The sequence below is a fragment of the Helicoverpa zea genome, chromosome 22 (assembly GCF_022581195.2).
Source record: "Helicoverpa zea isolate HzStark_Cry1AcR chromosome 22, ilHelZeax1.1, whole genome shotgun sequence".
Classification (NCBI taxonomy): domain Eukaryota; kingdom Metazoa; phylum Arthropoda; class Insecta; order Lepidoptera; family Noctuidae; genus Helicoverpa; species Helicoverpa zea.
Window position 1 is genome coordinate 8015946 of NC_061473.1, and position 26370 is coordinate 8042315.

Genomic DNA, 26370 nt, shown 5'->3' on the forward strand with positions numbered 1-26370 from the left:
AGGTGGAGGACTTTTGTGTCCCAAAACTCAATAATTTCGCGCTCGCTGCGCTCGTAGTTTTTTTTACTTTACACTGGTTTTTTTCAAACATGTTTGAGTATTTTTGTGTTCCAAGAATCAAAAATTTCGCGCTCGCTGCGCTCGCGCCTTTCACTTGACAGTTACTTTTTTCTAATTTCTTTAGGTATCATTGCGTTCCAGATATCAAAAATTTCACGCTCGCTACGCTCGCGACTTCTTCTCTTTACAGTGGTTTTTTTTCTTATTTGTTTGGCTACGTTTGTGTCCCAAAACTAAAAAATTTCCAGCTCTCGACTTTTTAACTTTACAGTGGGCTTTTTTAAACTCGTTTTGGTACTTTACTGTACCAAAGTTCAAAAATTTTGCGCTCGCTGCGCTCGCGGCTTTTTCACTTCACACTGTTTTTATAAAACTAGCTAGCGCTTTATAAGTTTGCACTGATCTGTCTCCGGTTTCTTTATGTAAAACCTAGCAAAAAGCACCATGAAAAATTTTGTAGAAATCATGATTTCTAAAAAAATTTTGTAGAAAATCATGATTTCTCCAAAATTTTTAAGTACTTCAATTACAATTTTAGTCCGTGATTATATTTTGTCGTTTTTTTTGGGGGGTGCTCAATAGGTAGTCCGCCCCGGGTGCCACCCGATGCTACGCCGCCACTGATCATAGCACCCGAACGAATGAACCGATTACAATTTAGTTTTTTTTATATTACAGGTGTTTTACGGGCGAATGTTCTTAGACATGTTTGATGCAATTAAGCCGTTTAAAAGCTACAGAGGTTTTACGCTTTAAAGTCGTTGTCAAATAAACTTGTTATGTCAACATTAAACTCTTCGGTGCATAGTGGGTTGCAAAAATAATCTAGTAACTGACAGAAATATCATTAAGTTCACAATCATTAGGGGCGGCAAAAATTGAATGGCCTACTAGCGGCAAATTTGTAAATCCGCCACTGGGTAGAAGTTGAAATGATACAAAATTGAAAGTTAAGACAGAAAACAAATAAAATATAAAATGTAACGTACTTTAGCAGGAAAACATTCTATTCATGTTTTAAGTTGAAAGCCTTACTTATTTCCTAATATCTCAATAATACAGAATAAATTGTATTTTATTAGTCGAGTGGTTTTAGATTGTGTCTACTGGTTCCCAGCGTTCCCTCCATTTTCAGCCCTCCTCGCTGGTCGCTGTCCCACTTCTGGGCAAAGGCTACCTCATACTATTCCAGTCTTCTCTGAATAGAAATATTTTTTTTGTAACTTCATTTGCATAAATAAACCATTTTTCGCTATAGTAAATTTGAGTAGTTAGCAAATATTAATAGATGCCTTTGTTACATATTAGATTTTTTAAACACAAATAGAAATCAGTTTTTAAATTTGTTCAAATCGTACATGTGTGTAAAATGGAACGTAGAGACCAATTTTCCGTAGTAGAAAACACATGTACTTACTTTTTCAGCCAATCAGAAAGCTTAACGCCCTAAAAGTTAACGGTTGTGATTGGATGTTAGTAGCAGATTGATTTAATATCCAATAGCGTGTCGAATGGTTCGACATTTCAGCACATTCTGACTAGATTTTGTGTAATTGAAAACAGTTGAAAATTGCACTTGCTGTTCTCGTGTTCTTTGCGATTTTTCGTAAATTTATATAAATAAAGGTAAGCCATGTTGTAAAATTAAGCTCTTATTATTCTTTTCATTATTTTGGAACTGTGTATGCAGTTTGGAATACTTATAAACATTCATGTTAATACCACAAAAACGCCGTCAAAATGTTATGTAAGATTGCTGTCATTAGATTTTGATTTTTACTCATGGAAATAGTTTTCCTTGTCCTTTCCGTAGTCTGATAAAAATAGTTTTAACATTGATTCAAATGGTTCACATTGCGACTAATATGTTTTTCCCTACTTATTCACAATTTAATGATATTCTAAATTCAAGTTGTTATCATCTTATCTGATTGGTTAGGAGCTGTCTTCTGATTAAAATTGTTAATCGGGGTTAGTCAAGCCTTGGTATAAGTTAAATAACTATTTAAAATACCCCTCAGTAAGGGATTTAGTTTCATTTCAGCTTAGAAGTATGCTACACTAATAGTATCTTTAAAAAAAAAATACTCTATAGAAACTATGCAAAGAATGATGCACTATTGAGAGGTTAAATCCTTATGATTTGTATAAGCTTATATTAAAAAAACAAATGAGATTACTAGGCATGTCTTGCTTAGTCTATCTGTATCAAAACAAATGTATAGTGAAGAATATCGAATAATGCACACAAAGGCTTTTAACTAAATATGATCATTTTAGCATTTGGTTCCTAAGACATCGGTGAACATATAGCTTTGTGCACCCTGAGTCAGAGTCCTAATAATCATTAAACCTCAATTTGTATAACAATGAAGACATTCAACATCAAATGTTTGCAAATATGTAATACTGTCATACTTGTCAACAATACATGTTATAATCAAGACAAATAAGAACTAAAGAAAACACAATTATGATCATGAGCTGTGGGAAACAGTTAGTCATCATCTGTCTAGCCTTTTCCCAACTCCTATCTGACCTCATCAACCCAGTTACCCAGCAACCCGATACCCCCCTGTTACTGGTTGTCAGACTTACTGGCTTCTGACTACCTGTAACAACTCCCAAAGATGTTCAATGACAGCCGAGACTGGAGCCGGGGACCAGTTAGTAACAGTATATAAATGTATATTTTTCTGTCCAGATGGCAGACAAGGCAGTGTCCACCGCGAGCAAGCCCATGATGAGGGGTCTCTTGAATGCGCAGATCAAGAGGAACCTCATCGCCTCCTTGGTCTTTGCTGCCATCTCCGGTGTGGCAGTGAAGCAGCTCATCGGCAACCCACGCAAGAGGAAGTATGCTGAATTCTACAGGTAAGGAGAGAATTCGAATACACCTTACTGTCCTTGCCATCGGGCTATGAGAGTAAAGGAATAGTGAGTGCACCTTGTCATCTCCCAAGCCTTTTCCCAACTAGGTTGGTGTTGGCTTCCGCTCTTACTGGACGCAGCTCAGTACCAGTGAATTACAAATAGCGACTGCCTATCTGACCTCCTCAATCCAGTTACCCAACCCAATACTGGTAAGGCTGGTGTCAGACTTACTGGCAGACTTGGCTTCTGACTACTCGTAATGACTGCCAAGGATGTTAAATGACAACCAGAACCTACAGTTCAACGTGCCCTCCGAAACAGTCATTGGTGTCCAAGATGTACTTAGAAAGTACATACAAACTTAGAAATATTGTATTGGTACAAGCTTGCCTGAGCTTGAATCGCACCCATGTCCTCGTGCTTGAGAGGTTGGCTCTTTTTACACACTAGGCCACCACAAATAACATATTTTAACATACGTTTTTTATATAATAACAATATAATATGTATGTTAGTCTCTAAGGTATCTATGGGCCAATGCAGCCTGAAAATAAATATATTTGATTTGATAGTGATTCTGAATGACATAGTGCTTTCTACTGCTTTTAGGACATACGATGCTGAGAAGGAATTCGAAGAAATGAAGGCGAAGGGTCTGTTCCAATCCTGCTAAACGCGGACAGTTATAGAGTAGTATTAATTTTATTTCGCTGTGAAAATGAGTTAACTTTAAATAAAATTATGATCTAAAAGTATCTGTTTTTATTTTTTGAAATATCATTTCTCCTTTGGTTGGCGTTCCTTGATTGATGATTTTTCCTTATTCCCAGCTATTGTAATATGTATATCGTACCCTTCAAATGAATGCAGCTAAGCTTTTTACCAACTTAAAGGCGTTTCACAACTACTCGGCACAAGCACTCAGGAAAAACTGAAACATTTCTACGCGCTAGTAATTTTGTTCTTCACGGGTGTGGGTAGGTAAAAAAAATATTTTTTTTTTCCAATAATTTAATCAGGACATCAAGTAGGTAATACGTAACTTTCCAGAATACATAAATAATTTTAACAATTCAATCGATTACACCGTTGCCTTAATATAATTACATTAGTCGCTTAGATTTAATTCAAATTGATATCGCTACTTTGACTAACATAGAATATCAGTAAGACAGGTACCAGCCTGTTTCCACTAAAAGTATTATCAATGCTAAAATAAATAATTTTTAAAACAACCGTTCACATACACCAATTAAATTATCATGAGAAAAAAGGCGGAAATTATTTCCCGCCAAAATTGATCATGTGAACAGATTTTGTCATCAATTAATTCCAAGATGGCTGATATTGGCGGGGGATTTTGAGCTTTATTATCATTGCCAAAAATAAATATTCCGCTTTAAAGATTGTTGTAGAAGCTACATGGATATTGGAGTAATTTATACAAAAATAATTTTATGCAACACTGGTGGTTTTTGTCGTTCAGTTGGGCTACGTGCGGCTACACGCTTACGAGCTATGTACAACCGAACGGATAATCCGCTAGTTTGAACGCCCTCTTAGTGCGCTTTGACCAGTTCAAATTTTCACATTTAGCATCGTGGCAAAAAACCTTTAATTCGCACTTTCTGATATCATCGTTTCAATCTATAGTTTTCAAGGTACGCTCCTGTACAAACCGCACGTTGCCACGGAAAATTCGCTAGTGTGAAAGCACTGTCGATATGTACCTTACCTATCCTATAACTAGCCGTTTTCCGGCGGTTACACCCGCGTCATGTGAGAACTACTGCCCGTACCGGGATAAACCATGGCCTATGTTATTCGGGGATTCCAACAATTTTTCAAATCGGTTTAGGGCCTTTAGGGACACAAACAAACAAACATATGTTGACTCCAAATCTACCAATCGCAGCAATCTTGGAAAAATAATTGATGCTGCATCCCATTGAACTTCGCTCGAAATAACTTTTCAATGTTCTCCAGCGAGCGATTATGGAACGCAATTTCAAATTTGTTCTTTTTTTAACAACTTTTTAATCCATAGACCACTACGGCCACTGTTTTGCGAACTCTTTTTGTGCAAAGAGGTCCGATTAGGATAGTTTTATGATGTCTAATAGACATTTCGGTTGTTAAAATTGTGCGACGGGTAACTATTCAAGCAATACACAACAGTAAGCTTGCAGGGTTCCGTAAATACTCACGGAACTCATTGAGCAAACATAACAGCTTAAAATATTACAAAAAAAAAAACAATGATTCTAAAAGGTAAAAACAAGAAGCTGTCTTAATGCACCAGGCATTTAGAAATCAACCTTACTTTAGTCTGCGGACGGACAAAATGGACGACAAACAAAAACTAAGTAATATTTACGGAACCCTCTGAATTAAAACAATAAAGGTCACGGCATATATGAACGGCACGGCAAGGCGCAGCCGCTATTAGATAGCTGCAAGTTCGCTGTCACCGTACGCGAGCAGCGATTTAAGTGTCAAATCGAAATGACAAGTAATCGCTGGGTTGGATCAGCGCCCGCGCCGTGCCGTGCCGTGCACATGTGTATTAGGTCACATACGTGCCACTACCCTAGTAGACTCACTATGACCTTTAGGCTGTCTTCAAACCAAACTGACTGTCAGCCGTCGAATGTGAGCGAACGTTACAATTTATTGTATTTCCATCCATACATATCCACTTTTTCGTTCACGTGTAACCGACGATACGTTATGCGTAATTTGCTCTCATTCGGCGGCTGACTGTCAGTTTGGTTTGAACGCAGTCTTAACTCACGGCTCGCATGTAAACGGCCTAACTTAGATATACAATTAAAGTATTTAATTGAAATTGTTAATATTAAAAATAGAAGATAAACATGGCAGCGGAAGTTACGTTAAATAAATCACATAGAAGACATTAAGATTCAGTTCAATCACTTTACTCAATTAATTTAGATTTAATCTACCCGCACATTGCAGACCAAACAGTCGGCCGATACTCGGCCCAACGGAAGGAAAAACTATTTAAAGAAAATCGTGAATTCAAACAAAGTTTTTAGTCGGTCTGATACCTGGGGCTCAAGTCTACTAATTTAATAGTATTAATAATGTGTATATTGGATACCAATCGTATGTCGCTTAATAAAATTAGCAAAATCAAGCCCTGGGGCCCGATTCTCTTAATTTTACTTAAGCGACATACCTACGATTCACATTCGACTGCGATCCAATCACGACTCGATTACGATTGAAGCTCGATTCTTTGAAATAAACGTTTTTACTTTTTTCTGTCATTCAATAATGAATCATTTTGTCTGCAAATGATTTACGATTGCAATATGATTGTAGACTAGCAAACTCACGTATAGACCAAAATCACCAAAATGCAGATCAATCGCAAACCAATCGAATGTCGTTGGAATACGATTGGTCTTATATTAGTAGCAGAATGCCCGATATGGTTAAATCTGCTATTGCAATCATATTGCGATTCAATTTCTATTCGATTTTGACATTATTAACTTAGGAGAATCGGGCCCCTGATCGTTGTTACGTGTGTATTTTCATTCATCTTCATACTGATTTATGAGCCCAAACCATCGGCCGACTAAAAGTTTGAAGTGTGCGCGTAGGTTCTCTTAGAATGAGATAAGTAGTCATCGTTCATTCTTTCAAAACAAATCGAATTATTCCATAGACCATTTTGGAAAATTATGTCTGAATAAAGAAAGGTTTAAAACGTTAAATATTTGGCTTTATTTTAATATTATCAGTAATAACAACCTTTTAATGTACGTACGTCTTTTAAGGCAAATATTAATTATTAATAAAGGTATTTTTATGTAGTAATTAATTATTTTTTTAAATAAACCACGAAGCAAGAAGCTAAACGACGGATATTCGGTTAAGGTGTGGTTCTATGAAGTGTAACATAAAAAAACAGTGAATACTTATCTCACGGCTAGAATTATAACTAGATTATATTATAGATTGCTTTGGTCGTATATAGTTTTTACAGCCACCGACAAAATAACTAGTTCCAACATAATCGCGCTTTAGTCCAGCCAAAACGTCCAACAACTGATATTGTAAAAGGCGTGCGTGCATTCTGAGCATTTGTATCCTTTGTGCTTTGTCTTTGTAAGAAATTTTGGTCATTTTTGACATAACTGTAAAATACCTAATATAAAAACAAACAGATTTTACTGTGTAAAGTTTTTCAATTTGTGAAACTAGGGTCCCACGTTGGGCGCCAAATATGGTCAGCCTATCAAGTTGGTTATTTTCGAAGGACAGACGATAAAATAATGTAAATATGTTTGCTTTCATCCCAAAATGCACGGCTAAATGACAAATTGACTGCATCATGATTTAACATCGACGATTAAACCTATGTATATTTGGCATTTTATAAGCAAACGTTTTTTTGTATTCTGTTAATTTCAATTACATACATGTATTATTTCCGATTATAATATATGTAGTAGGTTTGTGTATTCAACACCAGTTTACTCGCGAAATAATTCCAATATACTTAACAATTGTATGGAGGCAAATTTTAATCTCGATGTTAAATCACACAGACAAAGAAAAATAAACATTGTGCGTTAGGTAACTATTGTGTGCATCCCTTACTATTAATCAAACATGAATGATTATCCTATATTTATTTTGCTATTTGCTTATAATTTAAGAAGTATAAAATGGCAGTAGAAATAAAATGGGACCATTTACAATTTAGTGGAAGTCGAAAAATAAATGTTAATAATAGTTTAAAAAAGGTTTTTGATAATTTTATAAAATGCTAAAGGTAAGCTATATGTAGGTATTATTATTTTTAATTTTAATTTCGAATTGGGTATTTGTTTGTAAATGTTTGTTGGAATCAAACTTTTAATGGTGACAGCTGACAAAATTAAATGGCGGCTATTGGCGCCAAAAGTACTTTTTATTAAATATCACACCGTTTAGATTGGGCCTCAATCAGACGACGACAATCAGTTTGAATGCGGGTATTGGATTTGCAATTATTAGCATTAAAGATAGTTTTGTGATTTCGATGAAATTGCATCAAGATATTGATAATGTGAAACGCCCGCCGCGTGAGTCTACGCACACAGAGAATATTATATCCGCTAGGGCGGGCAAAAGTGCGCTGCACTCTTACTTTCTTCTGAAAATAAATTTCGTATGTTTGTGGCCCAAATCCTTAAAGATTATCTGCTACTGCACTCAGTAGATCCGCCAGTAACATTTTATTTAAATATTTAATGCAATATCTTAAACGACCTCCTTTATTAATTAATTGGCCTTTTCCAAGAGGATAAAAATACAGAATAAAAGCTACAGACAAAATATAGGGTACGAATAAAAGGTAGTCGAAAAATGAAATAGACTTACGAATAACCTTAAACTATTTTCACAAAATTACATCTAAACATCAACATTACCGATAAAGAATTCACTAAATACAATTTATTTAATTTAATAATGTAATTATTAATAAGCGTAATAGATCAAAACATTAATGTTTTTTTTATTAATTTCTTTTTTTTCGTCACCTCGGCGATACTAAGCCACTGTGATTGCTTGCTTTTTTTATTGTGACCCAAAATTATTTTTGAAGTCTCTTATTTTTTTCTTTCAAATAAAGACAAATAATTGTCAGATAAAATTGATCATGGTTTACATAATATGAGTCATTTGTATGCTTTCTATAGATTTGGTATAACTCCAATTAGTCTATTATTGAATTTACTATTGTGCGATGTGAATGTACGTGCCCAATGCAAAATTAGCGATGGTTTGCTTTGATTGAAGCTCATTCAAAGTAAACTTAGCATAGCATAGATTGTTCCATTATAATCCGCATTTTATATATTTCCCTGCAAATATGTCTACAGGTAAACGGAGCTAGTTCATACATCTGCAAGATATTCCAAAGAACTAATTCATCTACAAGATAAGCCTGACCTTTGTTAAAACAAGACCCTAACCTCCTTAAAATCTTTCAAAACCATCGCCATTTTACATTGGACGCCAAAAACAAACAAAGATACAAAATAAAAAAACTGTGGCTGACAATCAAATCCTTCTTCACCATTACTAGACCTGCTATGAGTTTTCTAGACCCTTAATCTCGAAGGTTCTTCCTTCCAGACTCTCGTCTCCGTAATCCCGGTCGTCAAATTCTGAGTCTTTGCCGTTTTGCACGGACTCTACGGCGGGTCCGTGGAGTTTGACGCATAGAACTTCTTTGTAGTTCTCTAGGGCCAGTGCTAGGACTGAACCTCCTAGGAGTACCTCGCAAGAGGTTATTCTTTCTGGTGGCGTGTATACTGCTATGAGTTTTCCTGTGGATAATATAATAATATTTTTATCAAAAGGAGTTTACATAAAGCCTTAAATAATAAATACTTACAACATAGAAGTGGGTAAGGTTTTTGATAAAAGGAATTTAATAATGGATAGTTGGTGTTCAGCTGTGGAACCACTCTTTAAATAAGTGATGGCGTCGCTTTTGATTTTTCGTGACAAGGCTCAAGAAGGGTGCTCTATGTTCTATCGTTCTATCAAAATTAGTTCGAAGGAACGAGCATAATTTATCTATTGCCTAAAATAGGAATTTTATTTTTGGGACTTCTGGAAAAAAGGTTCTTTTGTTGACTCTTTAATTAATATAACAAGGGTCTGTTGTCCTGTTTATAAAAAAAAAGCCTATATCTCTCAATTGAATAATTCTAGGATATATTTTGAAGTATTTTCAAAAATAATGGTCTTAATTTCGCCGAAGTTTGAACCTTATTTGACCTCATATTTTTCTCCATCACAGAAATCTCTGAGCAGAGTGAAAAGCCGAAGTATATACTCACCAGTATGCAAGTCCCAGAGCCTGACAGACAGGTCCTTGCAGGTGTCATCAGTGGACATGAGCACGCCGCCCGACTTGGCGAGCCGGAGCAGCGACGGCGCCGCCACGTGGCCTCGGAGAGTTAGGCGGCAGTTACCTGGATTAAACATAAGGAAATTACATCAAAACCCACTTGCTTTGAGTTAATACGTTTTATTAATTAAGTGATCCAATGTATTGGAATCAGCATTTTTATTTAGCAACCAGCGGTCATTTTTGAAGACATTTTCACTAGTTGCCACGAGTTAAGCATAATCTAGAACTCATACAATTGTTGTAAATGTTTTTAACTCGCAGTCACAGATAGAATCTACGGCGTAGATAAGTGTATAGTTACACAATTAAGCGTCATCACCGGTCTTTTTGTACCCGTACGTAGCTGTCTTCTCTCACTTAGAAAAAATAAACATCATTTAATTCAATTCCTTTGCTAAACAAATCGTCAATATTTTTAAGTAATTTCTCACGATACTCCTACAATTTCTATATACTCTAAGTTACATTTGGGAAATAAAATTAACACAGGAAAGCCTTTACTCCAAGGCCACGATCTTTGACAGGACCTTAAAATTCCCACTGACCTGTAACAAGATCCCAGACCAATATCCTAGTATCAGCGAGCCCCGAGACCACGCAGCCGTCGACAGAGCTGATGGCGAGCGCCGCGGTGTCGCAGCCTGGCTTCCACTTCTTGAACAGCGTGCCTGACTGCAGGTCGTACACCACTATGAAGTTCGGACTCGGCTCATCTAGCTCTCTGGATACTACGCATACGTAGGAACCTGGAAAGATATAATTTAATATGACTTAAATTGGGTTTTTTGATACAAAAATATTAAGAAACCCTGCCAAACATTAGATTTTTTTTCTAATCTTTTTCAACAACTTATATGTGACATCTGTCAAATGACCTAGAATCCTAAAGTCGCTTCACTAGTTGCAGTTGGATATAGGGTACACAAAATAATTTATAATTAGTATTTTTATCTAGGATATCTTTGGTTGGGCCGGCTGAACTAGTTTGTCCCACTATCTTAATAAATTATAAAGCGTATAAGGTAAAAGCCACCCATATCGTCTTGTAACAATTCCGGATAAATGGGTGAACGGATGTTGATATAATGATAGATTGAATGGGACCATGGAAAATGCGTTTGTTGCCCGTGGTACTACCAATAGTACTACCAGTAGTACCACGGGCAATTTTCTTTTCCCGTAGTACTACCAAGCGGTCTGGTAGTACCACGGGCAACAAAAAACTGCCCGTGGTACTACTGTCAATATTATAGGTTTTTTTCAACCCTTTTGTTGTCACAGTTGATATGGTCATCCTAGAAAGAGAATTGAAATATATATTTTTTTGAATGTTGATAAATTTTGGTACTATTTCGTAAATAGATCTGGTAAAATAGTTGTGAAATTTTTCATTGCTCAAAATTGACAAGAGTCAAAAACGAAATAGAAACTAAACTACCAGATCTATTTACGAAATAGTACCAAAATATATCAACATTAAAAAAATATACATATTTCAATTCTCTTTCTAGGATGACAATATCAACGGTGACAACAAAAGGGTTGAAAAAAACCTATAATATTGACAGTAGTACCACGGGCAATTTTTTCTTGCCCGTGGTACTACCAGACCGCTTGGTAGTACTACGGGCAGAGAAAATTGCCCGTGGTACTACTGGTAGTACTATTGGTAGTACCACGGGCAACAAACGGGAAAATGCTTACCTACTTAATTAATCTACTTTTTATCTAAATCTGAACTGGATCCTAAAAGATTTGGGTGATAATCCAGGACGAGCCTAGAAGATATCAAGACCAATGGTTATGTAAAGATGTAAACCAACCTTCATAAGTGATAGCCGCTTTAGACGTGACGAAGTCATGATGCGGTATCCTCAAGTCGTACAGCAGCTTGCGTGACGTCAGAGACCACACGAGCAGAGGGAACGGCTTCTGAGTCTCGTCGCCACATACTAACACTCTGGAAGATAAAATTAGAAACATAACAACCAATAGAAAACAGACGAAAGAAAGAAAAACCCAAATAAGGAATTTACACTATTTGCAAAAAAAAACCTCGGCGTAAGCAATGTACATACATAGAAAAGAAATATATATACATATACCGGCCGAATTGAGAACCTTCTCCTTTTTGCGAAGTCGGTTAAAAATGGGAAAAAATTACATATCCGTTGAATCCAAAAGACTTGGGAACAGGGCAGGAAGAGGAATTTAAGCTATTTGCAAAAATGTTGTTGTTACCTTCCATCACCCGAAACCAGTAGAGAGTTGAGGAACCTGTCCTCTCCAGCCTTAAATGTCGTCACACAGTCACCTGGAAAACCAAGGAACAAGTTTGACAATTCAGTGATATCAGGGGCACTAAAATTACACCTGTAATATCTATATACCCTCGCAAATTATTCGTAGACTATTTATGAGATTTTTAGCACATCCATATAAATGATCTTTCGAGACTTTTGTATGAAAACAAGATCAAAACAACAACAAGAACAAAATCCGAAAACTGCACCTTTCAAAGACATTGCCGTTAAAAAAAAAACTCAATTGCATCGATAAAGTCTGAGTACCTATGTATATAACTCGTCTTCTTTATATAGTTTTTACTCACCAGTCTCAATATTCATGAGGTTGACATACATCCTGTTGCGTGACAGTGCGACCAGATGCTTCGGATCATGCAGCCCGTAGTACGGCATCTTTTGGTTCATCACACCCTTCAGTGCCACCAGGAACGTACCCTGGAATACACAATACAGTTACTGTAAGTAGGCAAATACATCGATAGTTAGTCTATAATCAGTAGGTTCTAGCCAACGTGTTCCATATCATCCAGTCTTCTCCTTGAAATAATTTGAAACTCTCACTGACACACTGCGCAGACTGGAATAAGTCCCTATAGTCCATTTGAGTACGCCCTTATCTGAAGGTTAACAATCTTGATAGAACTTTTTACGCCATTTTGAAATTCCATTAAAATAAATATCTCAATACAACTATCTCAATATATGTTGTATTGAGATAGTTTTAAGTTAATTTGCTGCGCCCTAACAGGCTAATGTATACCTAGGATAAGGATGCATTTCTGTAACTGTATACATTTTTGCAATAAATAAATAAATACTGCTTTAATTGAAGAAGTAATTGTTGCTATGGCATTTACACCGGTTTTATTCGCATTTTGTTCATAAAAAGTCATACCAGTAACTATTATAGTAATCTGTGGTCATACCAAGATCGGACCAGTGCTTACTTTGGCCCACTCGAATGGAGTGGTAGGAGACGAAATCGCAAAAAAGATTCTTAAGTATCTTACCTGGTCCAAGTTGTATACTCTAAGCTCCCTGCGACATAACACCACGCACTTGTACTCGTCGATTGGCACTAAGTTAATGGGGTGCGTCACACCCACCATCTTCCTGACTAGTTTACATCTGGAAGACAATTAGTAGTTGGGGCTTAAGAGTAGAAGATAAAATAATGTAGATCTTTAAATTATTAACAATCTTCTAATATAAATATTCCCTCTATACTTCCCAATATACTCCCCTACATGGTCTCATGTTATCTCCCAGTCTGTATACTCCCATTAAGTTATCCCCCTATGTTTCCCCTTATATACTCCCCTATACTCTTCCTTAAATACTCCTATATGTTCACATCCCATCTATTCCCCTCTATATACTCTTTCATGTAACTTATACTCCGCATTTCTATGGACCAATAATTTAAGGCTTACACTATGTTATCTATGTTTTTATACTCACTTCAGTACATCCCAAACGCAAATCTCCTCCCTCTCAGTAGAAACAGTCGCCACAAACTTCCCCCTACTATCGAACCTCACAATTAAATCAAACATTTTCGAATCGAAACCCTCATTCATTGAGAACTCCCTCTTTTCCTTACACTCCATAATCTTATAGAAATCAGGATTCTCAGGGTACAATGTAGGCACAGGAGGATCTCTTATCTCCTTCATCCAATCCTGAACAATTTTACTCTTAACCTGACATCCATTGCGTTGTCTCTTCTCCATCGTCATTCGTAATAGCCCATAGAATTGTCGATGGTCATAATCTAAAGCGTAAGAGTGAGTTTCGAAGACGTCTTTTAAGATCTCAATGTGTTCTGGTAAAGGGTCTATGTGGACGAGGGCTATGTCTTCGAGGAAGTGACAGCAGTCGGTAGCAGCTAGCTTGTCGTGAACCCAGTCCAGTTGGGTGAAGTAGAGTTGGTTGGCGAAGGTCTTTGGGTCATCTTTGTAAATGTGGTAGTGTTGGAACGGGAGCTCGTCTAGTTTTCTTGTGTTGTAGCTGTGGAAAGATTGGCTTAAATTAAGAAATGTTGGTCAACGGTGTGATTAAACTTCTTGTTTAAGTAGGTAATTATGGAAGTGGAAATGATAATACTTTAAGCTACTACTATCTGTCAAACGTTAATAGATTTTCAACTTAACCCCTAAAGTATAAGGATCAATGTTGATTGGGAAAAAAATGCAGATTGGAGTAGCTGGATGTGACATTGTTTTTTTATTATTTTTAAATAAAGCTCTTGTTTATCTAATTCGGTCTTTAGTATTTTTGAAAATCTAGAAGTAAATCATGTACTTACTATTCATCAGAAAACTTATTTTCTTGCGATATCAGACGGCCAGCCATCTTCGGATCGTTTTCTGCATACCATTTACCCTGTAATATAAACAAAATACTTTGAATTCGTACAAAATTAAAGAGCTAATGGTCAATGAAGGGGTTGGTGCAACAGAGTAACTGTGGTCCTGCTACACAAAAGAAGGAACATAGTTTTAAAAAATGAGATCAATCACGGTTTTCCACAGTAAAAGGGGCTAATGAAGCTTGGTAATAATAATAAAGTATCTCGCCAAGGTTGTCGCTATGTGGAATTTTGACACGGCTGGTATTGTACCGATTGTCGTTACGGCCAATGGTCTAATAGCCAAGAGTCTCGACCCACACCTCATGAGCTCTCGTTAGGCGGCTGGATCAAGAGACTGGTTCAGAAGGCAGTAATTGAAACGGTGCGTATTGTGAGGAGGTTTCTGTTTCTGGGGTCTTAATCACCGGCACTTTGGACCCTGTGCCCGATATCGGTGGTCACAATTTTTTCTATTTATGTATATCTTTTTTTTGTTTACAATGTTTAAAAATGTGGAAAATATGTTGAAAAAAAAAAACAATAAATAAAGTCCTCACCTCATAATAATCAATAAGCGTCTGTCGGACTTGAGTATCGCAGTCAGCGAGGTACCTGTCGGACGCCGCGCTCGCCAGCGCCGCGTCGCGCCACCGCGCCGCGCCGCGCGCGTCCCAGCGCAGCCACGGCGCCAGCAGCGCCGCCAGCTGCGGCCACGCCAGCGACGCGGGGGCCCACGGCACTGCGCGCCAAGGAAGAAATCAAGTAGTGTGGCTAACTGTCAACATTCAACAACGAGACGGCAACAACAGAGACGAGAGAGTAATCAATGGAGGACAAAGATCAAAAGAGAATATTTTTCTCTAGAACAAGATGATCTTCAAATGTGTAAACGTAATAACGATGACATAAAATACACTCAATTAATTATTGAAATTTCATATGGAAAAGGCAACCCCGACGGATATTCCTATATAATTGGGTTAAGTCAGGAGTTTTGAATTATTTTATTGTTTTTCAATAAGATTTTTACCGTCGGGGGTTTTTTCAAAATTTTAAATTTTGCTTAATTTTATTTCAGACTTTTTAGAGAGCATTTACGAATTATAGTCTATATAATATGTTATTGCAATATTATTTTGCACTGATATTGTAGCGCCCTCTAGTGAGTTACAGGCGTAACTTTTATTATTTGGGAACATGCATTAAGCACGTACACATTGCTGATGAAAACAGAATTGTAACTTTTGATTATATTGCAACATTGTTTGGCATTAATATTGTGGCGCCCCCTAGTGAGCTACAGCCATGACACCTGTCTAAGAACATGAACTCATCGAACACAAATCCGTTATTGAAAACTGTCTCAAAATCAGATCATTAGTTTAGAAGGTAGGTGGGAACATTGCACAAACGCATACACAAACACACAAACGTACATCTCTCACTCTAAACGCATATACCTGCTCCGTTTCGTCGTGGGTAAAAATAAGTTTTAAACATCTTTTTTGAGTTTTAAATTATTGATCTTAACTTATATATTTAAGAAATAATAAATATAGTAAAACGGCAGAACTTTTCTGTTTTTTTGTGCAAAGTAGTTTTAAAATCCGCAAGAAAGAAAGCTCCCCAAAACGATCTTGAAAATCCATAGGTGTAACAAACTCTCCTAATTGGTAAATGCTTACAATAAGTCTCCTCACTCCTGAACAGCTCATCATGTGCCAAAATATCCAGTATCTCAGTATCATCCAGCCCCCTTCTCGAAGCCGTCAGCAGTGACAGACAAGTCTTCACGCGCTCAGCACCCAGAGCTGCTTCCGTCGTGATGAGGATCTGAGCCAGCTGGTCTTCTAAGTCTTCACAGATTACCAGTTCAGGAGTCGTGTCTGGTTCGGAGAGTTCCGTGAAGGTTTCCGCTGATAGAGATATTTGCCAGGCTAGGATCTGGAAGACGTGATTTTTTGGGGTTATAATTGGGACCTTAGGTTATATTGAAGTTTGTTTTTGACCAGCTCTGGTTGAAATGTAGTGTTAATCAGCCAAATGTAAAAAAGTTTTTCAGTATAAGTCTTTTCATTATCATTCGCTTAGCCTTTTCCCAATCATAAGCGGCTCAGCTTCTAGCCTGACAGCTGATTACCAGTATATTATATTTATCTACACTGGATGGATAGACCCCCTGTATCTACTTAACGTTTTTTTTTAAAATAAACACTGAAATTACCAGGCATTTGAAAAATACACACATTTGGTAAAAAAATATGACTTTGCGAAAAGGAGTACGTTCTCAATTAGTTTTTTTTCAACTCTATCAAGGTTTTAACAGAGCATGAAATACCTACTCCACAGTGAAGAAAGAAAAGAGTGATCATCAAACCCGATGAATAAAAACCAACCTTAGCATAAAGGGGCAAAGTACATTTCTGCACAGCCTTCACAGCGGCTTCGGGCGGTGACGCGGCACCAGTCTTACTATATGTCGCAGCACAAGCGGTGAGGACTGCCTTAGCCTCGTCGGGGCCAACCGGTGGGGCCCGAACCACTTTGGGCCCGTCCTCCGATGATAGGACCGCCATTATTGCTGAACTTGAGGGCTCGTCTTTTTCTGAAAGTTTGGAATACAAATTAGTAAGGTGGAGTGTTAATTGGAGACATGGTGCATGGTATTTTAGTTTGTAAATTAAAAGTCTTGGAAGACATGGCAGACAGGGCTGCCAAAAATTTTTTTTGGCGTCACAAACAGGGAGTTAAAGGGGTTTTTGTGCCAGATGGCATCAGATATAGGGCCTGGAAGACTTGCTTTGAATTTGGTCATGTATGACCAGTTTTTCCCTTACGCATCATCGGAGAAGAGTAGGAAGACCGTCATTGTGATAAATGACTTTTCTTTTGGAAATTGGTTGTAGAAGTCCCCAGTCCCGCCAGCAGCCCCACCAGCGCGCCGACAGTACACGTCCTGCAGCTACAGCACTCACCCTCAGTGACAGTGACGATCATCTTGACGTTGGTGGGCAGTCGCTCGGGCAGCCAGCGCGCGGCCCGCAGCGCGTCGGCGCCCACCACGCACAGCAGCGCGCCGCGCCCGCGCCCCAGCCCCGCCAGCAGCCCCACCAGCGCGCCGACAGTACACGTCCTGCAGCTACAGCACTCACCCTCAGTGACAGTGACGATCATCTTGACGTTGGTGGGCAGTCGCTCGGGCAGCCAGCGCGCGGCCCGCAGCGCGTCGGCGCCCACCACGCACAGCAGCGCGCCGCGCCCGCGCCCCAGCCCCGCCAGCAGCCCCACCAGCGCGCCGACAGTACACGTCCTGCAGCTACAGCACTCACCCTCAGTGACAGTGACGATCATCTTGACGTTGGTGGGCAGTCGCTCGGGCAGCCAGCGCGCGGCCCGCAGCGCGTCGGCGCCCACCACGCACAGCAGCGCGCCGCGCCCGCGCCCCAGCCCCGCCAGCAGCCCCACCAGCGCGCCGACAGTACACGTCCTGCAGCTACAGCACTCACCCTCAGTGACAGTGACGATCATCTTGACGTTGGTGGGCAGTCGCTCGGGCAGCCAGCGCGCGGCCCGCAGCGCGTCGGCGCCCACCACGCACAGCAGCGCGCCGCGCCCGCGCCCCAGCCCCGCCAGCAGCCCCACCAGCGCGCCGACAGTACACGTCCTGCAGCTACAGCACTCACCCTCAGTGACAGTGACGATCATCTTGACGTTGGTGGGCAGTCGCTCGGGCAGCCAGCGCGCGGCCCGCAGCGCGTCGGCGCCCACCACGCACAGCAGCGCGCCGCGCCCGCGCCCCAGCCCCGCCAGCAGCCCCACCAGCGCGCCGACAGTACACGTCCTGCAGCTACAGCACTCACCCTCAGTGACAGTGACGATCATCTTGACGTTGGTGGGCAGTCGCTCGGGCAGCCAGCGCGCGGCCCGCAGCGCGTCGGCGCCCACCACGCACAGCAGCGCGCCGCGCCCGCGCCCCAGCCCCGCCAGCAGCCCCACCAGCGCGCCGACAGTACACTCCTGCAGCTACAGCACTCACCCTCAGTGACAGTGACGATCATCTTGACGTTGGTGGGCAGTCGCTCGGGCAGCCAGCGCGCGGCCCGCAGCGCGTCGGCGCCCACCACGCACAGCAGCGCGCCGCGCCCGCGCCCCAGCCCCGCCAGCAGCCCCACCAGCGCGCCGACAGTACACTCCTGCAGCTACAGCACTCACCCTCAGTGACAGTGACGATCATCTTGACGTTGGTGGGCAGTCGCTCGGGCAGCCAGCGCGCGGCCCGCAGCGCGTCGGCGCCCACCACGCACAGCAGCGCGCCGCGCCCGCGCCCCAGCCCCGCCAGCAGCCCCACCAGCGCGCCCGACAGGGAGTACACGTCCTGGGAACCACAAAATACCATTTTCTAGGAGCTTAACATGGTTTTTATAAAGTATTCGGAGGTAATAACTTCATCATCCACCCGTATTCAAACGCAAAAGTTGAGATTAATCCAGAAGTTTCTTCGATTTCATGATGAGTCTGAGACCATCGCCTGCCTTTATGTTTCACTCAAACAAGTGCTTGAAACTTGATACAGCTGCTGCACTAAACACACAGGGGATCCTACTTACATTTCGTCCCCTATAGACGGTCCCAGTCATGAGCACGTGACACTGATCCACGATGGACTTGAGCAGCATGTGGGAACTGCTCGACTGCGGCGTCAGACCCACGAACCTGGAACATCAAGGTACAACTGTCAAGTCGCGAACTGACGAGGATTTGAGAGGAGACAATTTGGGATACATTTGGGGAGATACAAAATGAATTAATTATGTGCCTGTAAAGTCTTTATATGTACTATCTTTTTTATGTAAAATCATCATGACACCTCTCACTGTGGGGTAACAGCGTGAGGGAGTGTCAGACTCTTACTGGCTAAAACCCGTCATGTTCCTTCTTAAGCCCTTTATGTAGCAGGGCCGCGGTAACTTTTTTGAACAATCCCGTAACCCCGGCAGGTTTTGAACCTGATGGGCCCCTGGTGGAACTTCTTGAGTTATGTCATGTAGCTGTGGTGATGTGTATACATATGTAGTACCTGACGACAACAGCGAGGTCGGGCTGGCAGGAGTGCGCGAGGGTGACGGCGCGAGCCACGAGCGTCGCCTTGCCGCAGCCCGCGCCGCCGATCAGCGCCAGCGGCACCGTGCTGTCGCCTGTTATGTAGCTGGAATCATATTACAACATAAACGTTAGTAATTGAACAGGACATAACACGGAGGAAAAATAGCAAAAATCTGGAGATGCTCTATTTCAAGTAATTGCCTTCAGTGTTTTTACCACAAGCAGAGCTCGCAAAGGTCTTTATTGAACGTCGAATTCTCATAAGACAGCTACCAAAATCAATGATCAATACTTTCTATGTATGTCGCTGGCACCAATTGAAGATCCGAAACTTAACCGCTAATAAAGTCAAGCTAATAAAGACAAGAGAGCTTGTACAAGTTGAGCTCTACAAGGTTGTTGCCCGAAGTGTGGATCAGACCGCTTGAGACAGTCATCATTTAATTTTGCATTGTACAACGTTCTAAGGGAAACTATGAAAAACTGTTCTCATCATCATCATCAGCCTATAGCAGTCCACTGCTGGACATAGGCCTCTCCAAGTGCACGCCACTGAGATCGATTTTCGGCTGCTCGCATCCAGCTCCTGCCAGCCGTCTTGCGCAAGTCATCACTCCACCGTGCCTGAGGACGTCCTACACTACGTTTGCTGAGGCGTGGTCTCCACTCTAGAACTCGTTTACCCCAACAAAACAAAAAAACTGTTCTAAACATTTGCATTTTTTAAAAGAGTTTTTATGGAGTTTCTTGTCAGTTCTTCTCCAGCAGACAAACGAGCTTGACCATTCGAAAGAGGTTTTATAAACAGACCTACTGGAAATAAAAAAGAAGAGTTTGTTGGTTTGAGAATGTTAAATATACGACTTACGTTTTGAGCTCGTTGAGAGTGATCTCCCTGTTGGAGGTACACTGCGCCGCCTTCTGACAGAACGCCAGGTGTTCGTTCACCTCGTCGAACAAACTGCAAACAAAAGAACAGAGTTACTTTACTAGGACGTACTCATACGTCCAAAGACATCGACGTAGGACGTTGCTTTTATTAACTTTTTACTATGGACTGTGTCTTTGTCCACTTAATCAACACCCTCATACAGACTGGCTTGAAGAAGTACCGAGACTATCTCTGAACAGTTTTTACGAACGGACGCAGGACTAAGTGTACCTACCGTATAATCTTTCCTTCTCATCTCAATCCATCCTAAGGTTATCTGGAAAGGATCGTCCTTGGAGTTAAGACCACTCATTAGGACACTTGATACATTGGCGTACCCCAAATAGTATATCCATCTATCTATCCCTCTTAGCGTGAATTTCGGTACTAAATATATTCTATCTTTCTCGAATTTGTAAATACCTGGTGGGTATGCCGTTGTGCCCTGCGGGCACGAGGTTGTCGGCCAGCAGCGCGTCGAGCAGCGCGTCGAGGCGGTCGCCGAGCGCGGAGCTGACGCCCTCGGTGTACTCGTCCTCGCATGACCCCCACATCATCACATACCTGGTGGGTATGCCGTTGTACCCTGCGGGCACGAGGTTGTCGGCCAGCAGCGCGTCGAGCAGCGCGTCGAGGCGGTCGCCGAGCGCGGAGCTGACGCCCTCGGTGTACTCGTCCTCGCATGACCCCCACATCATCACATACCTGGTGGGTATGCCGTTGTACCCTGCGGGCACGAGGTTGTCGGCCAGCAGCGCGTCGAGCAGCGCGTCGAGGCGGTCGCCGAGCGCGGAGCTGACGCCCTCGGTGTACTCGTCCTCGCATGACCCCCACATCATCACATACCTGGTGGGTATGCCGTTGTACCCTGCGGGCACGAGGTTGTCGGCCAGCAGCGCGTCGAGCAGCGCGTCGAGGCGGTCGCCGAGCGCGGAGCTGACGCCCTCGGTGTACTCGTCCTCGCATGACCCCCACATCATCACATACCTGGTGGGTATGCCGTTGTACCCTGCGGGCACGAGGTTGTCGGCCAGCAGCGCGTCGAGCAGCGCGTCGAGGCGGTCGCCGAGCGCGGAGCTGACGCCCTCGGTGTACTCGTCCTCGCATGACCCCCACATCATCACATACCTGGTGGGTATGCCGTTGTACCCTGCGGGCACGAGGTTGTCGGCCAGCAGCGCGTCGAGCAGCGCGTCGAGGCGGTCGCCGAGCGCGGAGCTGACGCCCTCGGTGTACTCGTCCTCGCATGACCCCCACATCATCACATACCTGGTGGGTATGCCGTTGTACCCTGCGGGCACGAGGTTGTCGGCCAGCAGCGCGTCGAGCAGCGCGTCGAGGCGGTCGCCGAGCGCGGAGCTGACGCCCTCGGTGTACTCGTCCTCGCATGACCCCCACATCATCACATACCTGGTGGGTATGCCGTTGTACCCTGCGGGCACGAGGTTGTCGGCCAGCAGCGCGTCGAGCAGCGCGTCGAGGCGGTCGCCGAGCGCGGAGCTGACGCCCTCGGTGTACTCGTCCTCGCATGACCCCCACATCATCACATACCTGGTGGGTATGCCGTTGTACCCTGCGGGCACGAGGTTGTCGGCCAGCAGCGCGTCGAGCAGCGCGTCGAGGCGGTCGCCGAGCGCGGAGCTGACGCCCTCGGTGTACTCGTCCTCGCCGCCCGGCATGCCGCGGCCTCGCACGCTGGCGCGGATCACGTTGCGCTCGCTTAGATGTTGCTGGAAAGGGTTTTACAGCATAAGTGACTATTATCTGCTTGACCAGACGTTCAATCGCACAAATGTTGACAATACCGGGAAAGAAAGATAAGAAAGAAAAATTATTTATTGACACAAGCCACAAATACACATAGAAATAAAAATAAAATAAAATAAAAAAGTAACAAAAGGTTGCGCCAAATAGGTCTAGTTCAGCATTATGCCGTGTCTGACGCTGGTTTTCACGCTGGAACAGAATCTGAGACTATGTTCGGTAGACCGGTATGATGTATAAAAAAAATATATTCCTCTCTTGTTTTGGGTTGTCCAAATTAGGTACTCTTTAAAACAATCTCGCAGACCCATCCAACAATGTCAGAAATAACTTCAAAAATCGAATGCACCAGTGTTTTATATGGATGACTTATTACATGTCCACAACTATTAAAAAAAATAAAGAAGACAAATACCTATATTTAGTTATATATTAAAGTCCTGGAACATGGATCCCATAATAATATCATCTACCTTAAGATCCTTCTGCAAGTTATTGAGCCTCCTCTGCAGCTCGTGGTGGTGTGCCGTATCGGCGATGTCCCCCGGCTCGGACTGTGGTGATGCAGCCCCGGGGGCGGCGCCCACAGCCCCGCCCGTGCCTCCCGCGCGGCATACCCACACGCAGCGCCGAGCTGCCTCCACACTCATCAGCACTGTGTGTTGAACCTCCTGCAGTTTGACGAATGGAAAGTCAGCTCCATAAATTACGAAATGCTATGACATTCTTTATGCCGTTCTTTGTAAGTGGATTTGGATTTCAACGGCTTAATTGAGCCTAAAGACTTGCACTTTTTACGAACGATCATTGCAAAAACTAGACTATACAAGGGAGTTTCGAACCTGCTGGCCATCTCGCACTAGAGAGTACCTGATGATGTATAGACTAGAGCAAAGAGCAGGGTGCTCTGACCTGTTCGACCACAGTAGTGAGGTACGCGTCGCAGGCCTCCTGTAGGAGGGTGCGGACCAGCACGTTGAGGGTCTTGGCCATCTCGCGCTAGAGAGTACCTGATGATGTATAGACTAGAGCAAAGAGCAGGGTGCTCTGACCTGTTCGACCACAGTAGTGAGGTACGCGTCGCAGGCCTCCTGTAGGAGGGTGCGGACCAGCACGTTGAGGGTCTTGGCCATCTCGCGCTAGAGAGTACCTGATGATGTATAGACTAGAGCAAAGAGCAGGGTGCTCTGACCTGTTCGACCACAGTAGTGAGGTACGCGTCGCAGGCCTCCTGTGGGAGGGTGCGGACCAGCACGTTGAGGGTCTTGGCCATCTCGCGCTAGAGAGTACCTGATGATGTATAGACTAGAGCAAAGAGCAGGGTGCTCTGACCTGTTCGACCACAGTAGTGAGGTACGCGTCGCAGGCCTCCTGTGGGAGGGTACGGACCAGCACGTTGAGGGTCTTGGCCATCTCGCGGCGCCAGCGCGCCGGCGCCCCCCGGACCAGCCGGTAGCAGGGCGGCGTCGTGCTTGCGTCTAGAGTGTACCTGACGAGAGAACATCAATTCTTATGCTATGACAAGTATATTGATTCAGATTTCGAAGTCTTCGTTATATGTTTTAAGGTGCTATTGGAAGTGAGCTGCAGCGATTGAGTGCGCTGCTGTGGCCGATTTCTTGCAGTCAGCAGCTCGTCTCCAAAAACACCTTAAGAGTTTTTAAAAAATAAGGGAAGTCTATAATGCTGGACATGTCTATTGGCAAAACCATCAAACATGCTGTTCATCATCACATTATCTTCTCTGATTTACTTTTAAAAGACCCTAAGAACACCCAAATCCATACTTTTCTCAACTTACCATTTATTCAGCAGTGCCTTATCGCTCTCATCCTCAGCAGTTTCTAGTGCCGCCTTGAAGTCTGCGCACTCCAACGTGTGAGGCAGCAGCGGTGTTCCCAGTCCTGAGTTCAGGAATAGCACCGGGACCACTGCCCCTAGCTCTGATTGACCTGGAAGTTAACGTGAATAGTTGGAATAGAGAGTAAGACCTACAAAAAACTGTCAAACATTCGAACCCAATAAAAATTGGGAACTCTTTGGGAAATCGGTATTTTTTGATGTATTGTAAAGACTCTCGAGAAAATCTGGACTATATAAAAAGTCTGAAATCACCAAACCCTATTGAGCAAGCGTGGTTATTAACGCTCAATCCTTCTCTGTGCGAGAGGACGCCTGTGCCCATCAGTGGGACAATAAAGGAATGATGTGAACTCGCCAATTTCAGCTATTAATTTTATAGGTCTTCCACCTAAAATAGGACATCAACGTATCGGAAAAAATTGTGCCAACATATCCATAGATACATACGAGCCAGCTCAGCAATACAGAGCACGGGGAAGCGATGGTCCCTCTGCTGTTCCAGCGGGGAGCGCCAGTGCAAGTCTGCCACGTGCACGCGCCAGCCGCGTCTCCGCGCGCGCACGCGGAGCCGAGCTGCCGCACCGCATTGTAGTGCGCCTTTTTCCGCGCAGCAGTCTGAGAAATGGAGGGAGTAAGGTTACAATCGAGTAAAATTGATCGATTGATTATTTGAGGTAAGATTTGCTATCGATTGACAATTTGTGTATTTAAACACTTTCAGCTTTTAAAATTGGTAAGTAGATGATTGGTCTGGTGTGGGTATTGGTAAGTAGATGAAGATCTATTCAAATATAAAGTAGTGTTAAAGATAATGTATTCAGATAGAATATGTCAATGTTTATATAAGTTTCACTAGGGATAATTTTATTGAAACCCATTCTTAGATTTTTTATTTTTTTGAATAAAGATTAACTTCATTATATGTATAACAAATTCTAAAACCATGTTGTTTTAAAAATAACGGTTTATCTCTTCTTGACTACATTCACTAGATGGCGCTATTACTAAATGCTCAACCCACCTTGTGAATCCGCAGCGCAGACGTATATGAGCATAGCCCGGCGCCGCCTCACCCGTAGCCCGGGCACTTTGCCCAGCAGGCAGCAGCGGTGCTCCTCGGGCAAGGCCGCCACGTTGCTGGGCATTGGAGGCCCCAGGGGGTCTTCCCGCGGAGACGTGCATGCTACCGGCGATGAGAGGGATATCGAGTCTGGGGATAGAAGAATTACATGATTAGTTATATTATAAAACATTATCATCATCTCAGCCATAGGACCTCCACTGCTGAACATAGGCCTCCCCCTTAGATCTCCACAGATACCTGTTGGAGGCGACCTGCATCCAGCGGATAAACGGATAAATAATAATATTTTTATAAGGAATACTTGTAAAGTGAAACATGTATGATCTTATCTTTACCTTTAACACCTTTGTATAACGTGTTTTATATGAATAAATAAATTCGAAGGTAGCTGTGTTGATTGCTTTCAAAAAGGGGACACTTATTTGAACTGAAGAAAAAACTTGGTACATTGAAATCTAGGCTTCGTCAACTGACATGACAAGTATTATTTATCTCAATTATTACACTCATTTAAACTAACTAAAAAGTAAACACATCGTATATCTAGCATTCACAAACTCATTAAAATAATATGTAATAACTGAAATGAAAATGAAACCTTATTAGATATCTACCATCCGTAAAAACCCAATAACTTAACGAGCAACGTTCCCCAAAATAAAGAAAAGGCAAAAGAACTTTTTAATACCACATATGCATTTCCTAAATAAACTACAAAGGTACCCACAAGGGTCAGCCCTGTACGTATAAAGAGATACCACTGAGAACAAAATGACTAGCGGAGGTGCCATAACGGAGGGCTGCGGGTTGTTCGAAAGAGATACCGCGGCCCTGGTACATAAAAGGCCTATGACGGAACACGACGGTTTTTAGTCAGTAAGAGTCTGACACTCCCTTACCGCTGCTAACCCACGTGGGTTAGCAGCGGTAAGGGAGTGTCACAGCGGGGAAAATCTCCTAAGTAGCGCGCTAAAATGCGGGTGTGCGGGGGACGAGGAACGTTACTGTCTTCGTCCTTATACACCTTCTTTGGACCCAATTATTTGTTATATTACCAAAAATCATAGTCAGATGTCTCAAAGAACC

At 42.3% G+C, this 26370-nt stretch overlaps 2 protein-coding genes across 2 annotated transcripts in view; one reads left to right on the forward strand and one right to left on the reverse strand.

Annotated features, from left to right (window-relative positions):
• The first annotated feature begins 1529 nt into the window (after window positions 1-1529).
• On the forward strand, window positions 1530-3686 carry LOC124641510 (cytochrome c oxidase subunit 6C-like). The gene is made up of 3 exons (XM_047179601.1): window positions 1530-1686; window positions 2765-2934; window positions 3544-3686. The coding sequence occupies exons 2-3, from the start codon at window positions 2765-2767 to the stop codon at window positions 3605-3607; spliced, it is 234 nt and encodes a 77-aa protein (XP_047035557.1). The 5' UTR covers window positions 1530-1686; the 3' UTR covers window positions 3608-3686.
• A 4526-nt stretch (window positions 3687-8212) lies between these two features.
• LOC124641467 overlaps window positions 8213-26370 on the reverse strand; it is a 41155-nt gene continuing 22997 nt past the window's right edge. The window contains exons 3-27 of the mRNA XM_047179536.1: window positions 25222-25410; window positions 24648-24815; window positions 24139-24289; window positions 23670-23826; window positions 23530-23616; window positions 23390-23476; window positions 23250-23336; window positions 22811-23008; window positions 21138-22303; window positions 20511-20603; window positions 19617-19745; window positions 19147-19252; window positions 18752-18914; window positions 16936-17144; window positions 16225-16483; window positions 15097-15278; window positions 14495-14571; window positions 13648-14196; window positions 13197-13314; window positions 12492-12621; window positions 12122-12194; window positions 11704-11840; window positions 10426-10626; window positions 9807-9941; window positions 8213-9287 (exon numbers count right to left, since the gene is read on the reverse strand). Of these exons, the coding sequence (XP_047035492.1) occupies window positions 9049-9287; window positions 9807-9941; window positions 10426-10626; window positions 11704-11840; window positions 12122-12194; window positions 12492-12621; window positions 13197-13314; window positions 13648-14196; window positions 14495-14571; window positions 15097-15278; window positions 16225-16483; window positions 16936-17144; window positions 18752-18914; window positions 19147-19252; window positions 19617-19745; window positions 20511-20603; window positions 21138-22303; window positions 22811-23008; window positions 23250-23336; window positions 23390-23476; window positions 23530-23616; window positions 23670-23826; window positions 24139-24289; window positions 24648-24815; window positions 25222-25410 (5090 nt within the window). The 3' untranslated portion in view covers window positions 8213-9048. The remainder of the gene's footprint in view (window positions 9288-9806; window positions 9942-10425; window positions 10627-11703; window positions 11841-12121; window positions 12195-12491; window positions 12622-13196; window positions 13315-13647; window positions 14197-14494; window positions 14572-15096; window positions 15279-16224; window positions 16484-16935; window positions 17145-18751; window positions 18915-19146; window positions 19253-19616; window positions 19746-20510; window positions 20604-21137; window positions 22304-22810; window positions 23009-23249; window positions 23337-23389; window positions 23477-23529; window positions 23617-23669; window positions 23827-24138; window positions 24290-24647; window positions 24816-25221; window positions 25411-26370) is intronic.